The 10,940-nt window shown below is 37.9% G+C and overlaps 1 protein-coding gene across 5 annotated transcripts in view; it reads right to left on the reverse strand.

Annotated features, from left to right (window-relative positions):
• PTBP3 (polypyrimidine tract binding protein 3) overlaps window positions 1–10,940 on the reverse strand; it is a 117,411-nt gene that overhangs the window by 35,782 nt on the left and 70,689 nt on the right. For all 5 annotated transcript variants that reach the window (XM_011941790.1, XM_011941795.1, XM_011941782.1 and 2 more), the window contains one exon: window positions 9,125–9,289. In XM_011941790.1, the coding sequence (XP_011797180.1) occupies window positions 9,125–9,289 (165 nt within the window). The remainder of the gene's footprint in view (window positions 1–9,124; window positions 9,290–10,940) is intronic.

Here is a 10,940-nt window from a genome sequence, read left to right on the forward strand (position 1 = left end):
AAAAAAAGGGAAGGGGTGAGCATGAACCAGAATGAATGCAAGTTGAGATAGCGCAAGAGTGGTGGCCAAAGAAGGTCTTTCTGAAGTGTCTTTTGAGAAGAAAAGAGGGGAGGGCTTCCTGACATCAATATCCTCACAACACATGTTCTATCTACCTCAGCACCACAGGGTTCACAGCCAGTGTTACTATTAATAGTAACTCATTTCTGAAAGACTAAATAGGCGGGATAAAACAACAATATATTTAGTTTTCCTCTGTTAATATGGTTTGGCTCTGTGTCACCACCCAAATCTCATCTCAAATTGTGATTTCCCACATGTCAAAAGAGAGACCTGGTGGGAGGTGACTGGATCATGGGGGCAGTTTCGCCTTTGTTGTTCTGGTGATAGTGAGGGAGTTCTCAAGAGATCTGATGGTTTTAAAAGCGGCAGTTTCCCCCACGCGAGCTCTCTCTCCTGCCACCATGTGAAGGAGGCCCTTGCTTCCCCTTCGCTTTCTGCCATGACTGTAAGTTTCCTGAAGCCTCTCCAGCCATGCAGAACTGTGAGTCAATTAAACCTCTTTTGTTTATAAATTACCCAGTCTCAGGGAGTATCTTTATAGCGATGTGAAAACAAACTAATATTCACTCCATTTTAAATTTGAACCTTAAAACAAAAATTTGTTCTGCTTTTGAGATGAAAAAGGTTGAGTATTCCCTATGCTGGTAAGATTTTGCTGTTATCAACCACTATGGTACAATTAGGGTTCACTGCAGGCTCCACCTCCCAGGCTTATGCAATCCTCCCATCTCAGCCTCCCAAGCAGCTGGGACTACACTACACCTGGCTAATTTTTTATTTTTAAGGTTTTATAGAGATGAAGTCTCACTATGTTGGCCAGGTTGGTCTCAAACTCCTGAGCTCAAGTTATCCTCCTATCGTGGCCTTCCAAAGTGCTGGCATTACAGGTGTGAGGCACCATACCTGGCCCTGGTTTTTAATTTTCAAAGTATGCCTCAAGAATAACTATCCTCCCTGGTAGTCTAGTGGTTAGGAAAAAAACATGAAAGAAAGAATATTCTAAAGCACAACTAATGAAAGAAAAAATAGATAAACGGGACTACCTCAAAATTAAAAACTTTTGTGCATCAAAGGAAACTATCAACAGAGTGAAATCAAATCATGTACATGATAATGAGTTAAGATCCAGAATATATAAAGAATTCATGTAACTCAATGACAATACAAACAATGCAACCCAAAAATAGGCAAAGGACTTCAATAGACATTTCTCCAAAGAAGCTGATCAAACTGCCAATAAGCCCACAAAAAGATGCTCAATATCACTAATCATTAGAAAAATGCAAATCAAAACTACATATCACCTAACTTTCATTAGGATAGTTATAAAATTTTTTAAAACCCATAAAATAACAAGTATTGGGGAGGATATGAAGAAACGGAACCACTGTGCGCTGTTGGTAGAAATGTAAAATGTTACAGCCACTATGGAAAAAGTAGAACCTTTCCTTAAAAAATGAAAATAGAATTACCATATGATCCAGCAATTCCATTTCTAGGTATACAGCCAAGGGACTCAAAGAGATATGCATATACCCATGTGCATTACAGCATTACACAAAATAGCCAAAACAGGGAGCAACCAAAGTGTTCATCAACAAATAAATGGATAAACAAAATATGATATATACATACAAACTGAATATTACTCAGCCTCAAAAAGGAGAAAAATTCTGAACATGGATGAACCTTCAGGACATCATGCCAGGTGAAATATGCCAGTCACAAAACACACATACTGCATAGTTCCACTTACATGAGGAACCTAAGGTGTAGTCAAACTCACAGGGACCGAAAATAGACTGGTGATTGCTGGGGGCTGGGAGAGCAGATGAATAGAGAGTTCTGTTTAATGGGTAAAGGGAGTTTCAGTTTGGGAAGATGAAAAAAATTCTGGAGACGTGGTATTCAGTGATGGTTGAAAAACAATGTGAATATACTTAATGTCACTGAACTATACAATTAAAAATAGTTAAAATGGTAAATTTTATGTTATATATATTTTGCCACGTAAATCACTTATGGCAAGACATGAATCAATCTATGTATTACACATGCATCAACTCAATGTTTTCTCTCAATAAAGGAGTAACGTTAGATTTTTTAAAAAGGCTGGGGGTGTAATGTAACAACTGTCTGACCTCCCTTCTTCATTACTACAGCCCAGGTAGCGTTCTAAAGTATAAGTCAGATTATATTTTCCCCTGCTTAAAATCCCTTACTACCTCCCCATTATATACAGGGTAAAATACAAGCTCTTTCACATAACATAACACTCTTGCCCTGGTTTATCTCTCAAACCTCACTTCCTGAAACTTCTTGTATAACACTATTCTATTTACATCAACAATATGTAGTTGTCTATAGTTCTGCAAATTTACCAAATGATTTCAGACTTCTATGCCCATATATAAGGATTTTCCCTTTTCCTAGAAATCCGTTTTCACAGCTAGTAAGCCTTCATTTATCTTTTCCAAAACTCAGCTCAGGGAACAATGCTACCATAAAATTCTCAGCCTTCCCCAAATCCCTATGGAATTATTTTTCCCGAGTTGTATCTACTTCTTGGTTTTATATAAATATTTATCAGCCAGGCGCAGTGGCTCACACCTGTAATCCCAGCACTTTGGGAGGCCGGTGGGTTACCTGAGGTCAGGAGTTCGAGACCAGCCTGGCCAACATGGCAAAACCCCATCTCTACTAAAAATACAAAAATTAGCTGGGTATGGTGGCGCATGCCTGTAATCCCAGCTACTGGGGGAGGCTGAGGCAGGAGAATCACTTGAACCCGGGAGGCGGAGGCTGTAGTGAGCTGAGATCGGGCCATTGCACTCCAACCTGGGCAACAAGAGAGAAACTCCGTCTCAAAAAAAAAAATATATATATATATATACATATATGTATATATGTATATGTATCTTGCTGTTGTACTTTTACTCTACTATACATTTATTTATATAACTGTCTCCATTAATTAGACTGAAAGCTCCTTGAAGGAATATATCTTGTCTTAATCATTTCTGCATCATGAAGTACAATTCCTGGCATGTAACAGATACAGACTAAAATGCTTATTATTAATTGATATTATAAATTGATAAAATTATAAATTGAGAATTATAGTGATATGCAATTTTTTGTTTCCTTTTTTTAAGAGACAGGGTCTCACCCTATCACCCATAATAGTGTGCAGTGGCGCGATCACAGTTCACCGTAACCTTGAACTCCTTGGCTCAAGCAATCCTCCTGCTTTAGTCTCCGGAGTACTACAGGGTGCACCACCATGCATGGCTAATTTTTAAAATTTTTTAGAGATGGGGTCTCGCTACCTTACCCAGGCTGGTCTCAAACTCGTGACCTCAAATGATTCTCCTACCTTAGTCTCCCAAAGTACTGGGATTATAGGCATGAGCCACTGTACCCAGATGGCAATATGTAATTTTTTTTTCCTTTTTTAAAAGCTTTTTTTTCATTTTTTCTTTAAAAAAAATACTACTTTTCACTCCAACAAGGGAAGTCAGCAATTTCAAAAAATAATAAATACTCTTGATGTAAAATATCTCATTAGTGAAGGAATAAGAACACATAACTTGCTCTAACATTTGGAAAATTTTTATACTAAATTATGCTATAAAACCTAATTTCCACTTACCTTTCAGATTTTGTTAATGTTTACATTCCTTTTCTCATTTAACTTTACATTCTCATTTCTCATTTAACTTCAACAGTGGCCTAAAGCACATCCTCACGGACAGCTTGGTGTTTTGCTGTGTGGTTTTTATCTGAATGTGCTGAGAATAAACTTGCCTGAACAGGCTAACCAGCAATAGCACTCTAGTCCCCTGGATTGTATTCACTGAGAGAGGAGCTACAAAAAACAGTATGATACTTCTGAATAAAGTAACTGGGCACCAACATCAGGGAATCCAGGAATGCCTGACGTGTGATTTTTTAACACCTTTTCATTTACCAAAATAGTAAATTTCAAACAGATTAGGTATCAAAAATTAAAATTTAGAAGGTTTGATACATATGAATCTATTTTTATGAATTACAAGGTCTTTGACTCTGTTTCCCTAATATATTTTGCTGTCAAAAATATGGACAAATACTCAACTCTAGATACCTCGTGTGTATTTTAATAGTTTCAGACTGTAACCCAGGACTAAGAAGACACTAAAGATCAAATTCTGATAAAATTCATCTTCAGAGTGATTTTTTATAAAGGTATAATTTGTCAGAAACTGAAAATGTCCACTAGTATTCACTTGTAAAAAGTGTATTCACAGCCAGGCGCGGTGGCTCATGCCTATAATCCTAGCACTTTGGGAGGCTGATGTGGGTGGATCACCTGAGGTCAGGAGTTCGAGACCAGCCTGGCCAACATGGCTAAACCCCATCTCTACTAAAAGTACAAAAATTAGCTGGGTGTGGTGATGGGCGCCTGTAATCCCAGCTACTCAGGAGGCTGAGGCAGGAGAAATCACTTGAACCCGGGAGGCAGAGATTGCAGTGAGCAGAGATTGTGCCACCACACCCCACCCTGGGCTGTAAGAGTGAGACTCCATCTCCAAAAAAAAAAAAAAGTTTATTCACATTAGAAAAGTTTTTTTAATATCAAGCACATTGGTCACAACTTGTTTGTAATAGTTTTTGTAGCCAATGAAATAATATGATTTAAGAACCAGAATTTCATATTACTAGGATTGATTCTTTTATTTAGTACCCATAATGCCTAGCTTTTATAAGTTATCTATCTTTATTACAATTCAAAAAGATTGGTCCTTTGTCCTGAAGAGATTCATCTACTGGACATTCAAAAACCATTCCCATGTATAACAGTACTCAGAAGGAATGGTTTACATGAGAACATCGTCATGAGCTACTTCTTTCATGCACAAAGACACTTTTTGGTATGCAGGATTGAGCATTTACATAATTAATCAGTTGATGAATTCTTTCTATCTACAAATATTCTGAGATGATGTCATCCAGTCCAATGGCTTTAATTACCACACCTATGCTGAAGGTTTCCAAATCTCCAGCCTGAATTCTTTCCTGAATCCAGACTTAATTCCCATTTATCATCTCCCATTTGAATACCTAATAGGTATCTCAAGTTAACATGTTCAAATCAAACTCTTGATTTATGTCTACCTCCAACCCCTGCCCCAAATCTTTTTTTTGTTTTTGTCTTTTTATTATTATTACTATTATTTATTTACCTCAGTCTTTATATCTTAGCTCCATTTTACCAGAGGCTCAGATCCAAAATGTGGGAGGCATTCTTGATTACTCCCTTTCTCTTCAGAACCACATCTACTCAATCCATCAGCAAATCTTTCAAAATATAGCCACAGAAGTCCACATAGGTGGCCCGTACCTATAGCCCCAGCTTCTCATAGGGTGGAAGGATTGCTTGAGCCCAGGAGTTTATTTGGGCCAGTCTGTGCAACACAGCAAGACCCTATCTCTAATTTTTTAAAAATCCATAATCACCACTTCCAGTCCTTAAGGCCTCACCCAGGCCACCATCATCTCTCACTTGAAGTAGGACAAGAGCCTCCACTTAACCCTATACAGCTTATTCTTTTTGGAGGATGAGGGGGCAGGGTTTCACTCTGTCATCCAGGCTGGAATGCACTGGCACAATCTCGTTTCACTGCAACCTCCACCTCCCGGGCTCCAGCTATCCTCCCATCTCAGCCTCCTGAGTAGCTGGGACTACAGGTGTGTGCCACCACCCTTCGCTAATTTTTTGTATTTTTGGTACAGATGGGGTTTTGCCATATTGCCCAGGCTGGTCTTGAACACCTGAGCTCAGAAGATCCATTGACCTCGGCCTCCCAAAGTGCTGGGATTACAGGTGTGAGCCACCACGCCCAGCCATAGTTTATTCTTAACACAGCAACACGAGTGATTCTGCTAAAATGTAAATGATATAATCTCACTGTTCCATTCAAAATCCTCCAAAGGTTTCCCATCTTACCCAGTGTAACGATTATAAAAGCTTTGCATCATCACTGCTCTGATGCCCTCTCGCATAGGGCTTTCTTACTCTCTCTATTCCAATGACACCAGCCTTCTTTCCGATACTTCAACACAACAAGCACACTTCCACCTTAGGCACCTTACATTTGTTGTTCTTTTGGACTGGATCATTATTTCTCCACATACACACATAACTTATATTTTCCCATCCTGTAAGCCTCTGCTCAAATATCATATTGGAAAGACTTTCCCTAGCTTCCTTCATCTAAAATAGCATCAGTCCCATCTCCATCACTCTCAATTCCCTTACCATGAGCAAACGGAACACTAGTTTCTATAGATGTTAGATAGCAGTTGAGCCAGGACCAATTTTCAGCAAAGAATATAATAAAATAATTTGCTAAATAGTTATAACAGGTACAACCAACTCCACACTTCTGTATATTCCCCTACCATAATATTCATCACATTTTATGCTATTATTATGAAATTAGTGTCTTATCCACAAGACTACAAGAGGAAGAACCAGTTTCTTACATTGCTCTTTACTTGCATTTGATCACTATAGCTAACACTTCTTGGGCACTTAGATGGAGTCTTGCTCTGCTGCCCAGGCTGTAGTGTAATGGCACGATCTCAGCTCACTGCAATCTCAGCCTCCTGGGTTCAAGTGATTCTCCTGCCTTAGCGTCCAGAATAGGTGGAACTACAGATATATGCCACCACACCTGGCTAATTTTTTATATTTTTAGAAGAAATAGGGTTTGGGTTGGAGTTGAACTCCTGACCTCAAGTCATCTACCCTCCTTGGCCTCTCAAAGCGTTGGGATTACAGGCGTGAGTCACCACACCCAACCCCTTCTTGGGCACTTAATGTATCAGGCCCTGTTTTATTTAGTAAGTACTTTAAATATATTAACTCATGTAATCCTTGCAATAAAAAATGAGAGAACATCTTCCTCATTATAGAGAAAACAAAAATGGAAGGGGTAAGTTACTTGCCCAAGGCTACAGAGGCAGTAGAGTCAGGCTTCAAACTAGCTCCAGACCCTGTATCTGTAACTGTTATGCCAGACTGGCTCTTAGTTGGCTGATGGGATAAGAGTGCCAGGGGAGAGGACTTGCTTAATGTAATTAGATTGCTCCCTGAGGAGGTAACATTTGCGCTGAGAGTTGAATGACGTCGATCCTGCCAGGTGACTACCTGGATAAAGAGTGTTCCTGGTCTAAGAAATACAAGATAGAAATGGACTAAGGACAGAATTAAGCAGGGAGAAAGGGAAGGGAGGTAGGGAGAGAGAGACAGTGCCAGAAAAGACAGGTGTTAAATAAGCAGAAGAGTGTTAGGTAATGAAGATAAAGAGATGGGGGAGAAGTCTGCATTTGGGGGCCTTCATAAGGAGCTGGTTTTATTTCAATAGCACTGGAAAAGCGGGTTTAAAAAGTGAGTGCTGTAACTGAAAGACTGGGAGTCCTACCCCAGCAGTTGCTACTGAGGACACTCAGAATTAGTCCTCGTCACCCGAAGGTCACCATGATCTCTTGAGGAAAAAACAAAATTTGTTGCTGTGGTTAGGGAGATGATAAATGAAATGGTAAGACAGGACCACATGACTGTAGCTACACTGGCTGCTGGCTGATGGCAGTGTTGGGACACAGGCATAAGAACATCTTTTATAAAAGCAATAGCTACAATGTTACAGTAGCAACCCCAGAACAAACACTGCTAAAGATCACATTAGTCTTCAGTGCCACTTTCTGGGATACACAGAAGAAAATCCACAAGAACAATGAAACCAATCACTTAAGCAACAGCTGAACCCTTTCAGAGAGCAACCATGGCTCTGGATCCCATTGCTAGCGTCGTCCTTAGGACATGCTTCACCAATGCGTATCAAAGGGGAACCCAGTAGGCGTGCTCAATGGCATGTTTTAATACATACATGCATGGCACAGGACTTTACTAAGAAATGTGTCTGAGCTCTATCGTCAATTGGTATAAAGACTATGGGAAAGTAAACGAACTTCTAAGGGCCCCAGCTTCTTTATTTGTAAAATGTGAGGCTAGAGTAAGATGCATTTCAATTCTTACATATATAAGCACACACACACACTCCTATGACTCTGCACATACCACAAATCTAAAGGCATGACTCTGTTAAATGAAAATAAGCAAGGGAAGTGTTGCAGTATTTTAATATGTGGGTGTAATGAGTATGTGGGTGTAATAAGTGTAATGAAACAAAATCAATATATAGCTAAAGAGGACAAAAGCTGACTAAATTTTGGGGCTATATGTCAAATATTTATATACACAGATTACCAGATAACTGTATATTACATTTTGAGGATATGTATATATGAAATATTAGTTAAAAATGTAACAACCATTCAAAAACAAAACATAGTAAATTACATCAGGAAGTTTCGATTCTAATTGGCTCTTCAATTACTCTCTACAATATTCAATACTTATCAATTATTTGTGTTTTGGATTTATTCACTACAAAATTATGAAACTAAGTGACCTTCAACTCTTAAATTCTACATATTACTTGCCATGATTTCTTTTATCAAGACAATTTACATATAGCAATGGGTAGTGTATGAAGCCTAGATTGGGCATCAGTCAATATTTAACATGGTATATTCATATTACATGTGAAGACTTATTATACACTTTCCCTTTAGAATTTTTAAATCAGAAATACTCAAATGTAAGAAGTTGTCAACAGAAATAAATTAGTTGTACTCAATGGTGACGTTACTTTCTAAGGAACAACTACTATCTGGACTTTTCACCGTATTCTATGCTTTGTTCATTTTCATGCTTACCTGTAAGAAAAAAAATCAAAACTTTTTACACCCTTTTAAATTATGTATTCAAGTTAGAAAAAGGAGGCTGTCAAAAAATTACCTCTAATTTCTATGAAACAGGATAAAGATTTTTTCATTATTTAAACAAATATATCAACAAAACCAATAAGCTAAACAACTTAGATATAAAACATCAAAAGTTTCAGAAGCCATATTTAACTTAACCTTCTTAAGAGTATTTATTCCTCCTTACCTGATGAAGAACTTCCAGGGTAACAGGGTAAAAGAGGTTTTCAATAATTATTCGAAGCACAGGGCTCTGCCCAGGTAGGACTGTGCCTTCATTGGAAGGACCTCCAGAAAGGGCCAGGCTTCCTGATTGGACGGCACTGACAGCCTGCAGTGCAGCCTGGGCTCGCTATAGAACAACCCAAAATGAGAACTTTTGATTATACACATGCATTACATGAATCCTAAAATTTAGTTGACATAAAACAGTATGAAGCAATAAAACAAGATTTATCTACTCTGTCTGGAGGTACATATCCTAAATCTGTAATCAGTAAACAGTCAAATACCTCCCTGCATACCACAACAACACAGTATTTTTAAAAGGTGCTTAAATTTACTTGAAGGAAAAAAACACATGGAGAAAAGGAGAAAATTTGGATATAATTTTTATTTCCTAATTTTTAAAAGACAATGGGAAAAGAAATATGAAAGCAACATTAAAGACTGGCATAGGATGTTTACACCCAAGCAAGAGTAGGCAAGACAAGCTTCTAAATATTCTCCACTAAAAGAAACCAAGGCACTCTAAAAGAATAGCTGATTCCAGAACTGGGGCCCAGAAATCACAAGATGAGTATAAAACATTTTTGTTTTGGGGCAGGGGGACGAAGCGTTGGTCAGAATGCAAGGAAATGTTCAAAGAACAATAGGGATATTCCAAAAGGACATAGAAACCAGTTTGAAGGGGCCTGTACTGGCCAAATCTAGGACAATTTGTGTATCAAAATAATAACAACTGTTAAAAAACCCATCAAATAACATAGGAGAAACCTTTAGTCCATACTGATATAAATTAACAGCTGATAAGGAACAGTATCTTTACATAGTCTTAAAGTACCTGCCCACAAAATACTACTCTTCCCCCTTGTAAGTAACAACTTTATAGTGGAGAGGGCTAGCAAACACCACCCTAATCAAGTGATCAAAGAGCCCATCATTACTAACACAACTAATGGAAATTTTATGATGCAATGAAAAGAGCATTACTTCCGTGATGTGCTGTCAAAGACAGATACTCTGAATTGAATCATGAGGAAACAACAGACAAACTCAAACTGCTAAAAATTATGTCCGATGCTAAAAATTATGAAGGAGCAGAATTCCTATTATGGGAAATAATTTTAAAATGTTTGGGTAACAAACTCTCTGGAATAGTGAAATTAATAAAGGAAATAATAGCAATAGTATGATCAGGAAAACAAATTTAATGTGGGATAAGGAGAAATGTATACTTCATGTAAAATTTAAAAATGCCTGGAAAATGTAAAGAAGATATTTCTCAGATTGAGAAGATGAAAATTAACATACAATAAAAATGCACAGATCTTAAGTGTTAAGTATGATTGTCTTTTTAGGGAAAATTTTTCTATGGTCATCTCATGGCAGATTTATAAACTTTCATTCATAAGGTCAAGAAAAGCTGCATACAATAATGACTTATATTAACAAAACCATTTCACAAATGCTGTATCTCAGAATATGACCTAAATTTTACAGTTGTGATTAGTTTAAATCAAGGAAACAAAAACACTTAATATTCACCTGACCTTCTGGCAAGTACAATCATAAACTGGAAAAATAAAGTGCATATTCTGGGATAGCTTGCTATTCAGAGAACAAAAAGGAATGAAACACTCATCCATCAGCTTCCTGGGAATGTCAGAATAAAAAGACATTACAGTACTTTAAAAATATCAAACAGGGCCGGGCGCGGTGGCTCAAGCCTGTAATCCCAGCACTTGGGGAGGCCGAGACGGGCGGATTACAAGGTCAGGAGA

This window comes from Colobus angolensis, unplaced genomic scaffold, assembly GCF_000951035.1.
Source record: "Colobus angolensis palliatus isolate OR3802 unplaced genomic scaffold, Cang.pa_1.0 Scaffold103, whole genome shotgun sequence".
Classification (NCBI taxonomy): Eukaryota; Metazoa; Chordata; class Mammalia; order Primates; family Cercopithecidae; genus Colobus; species Colobus angolensis.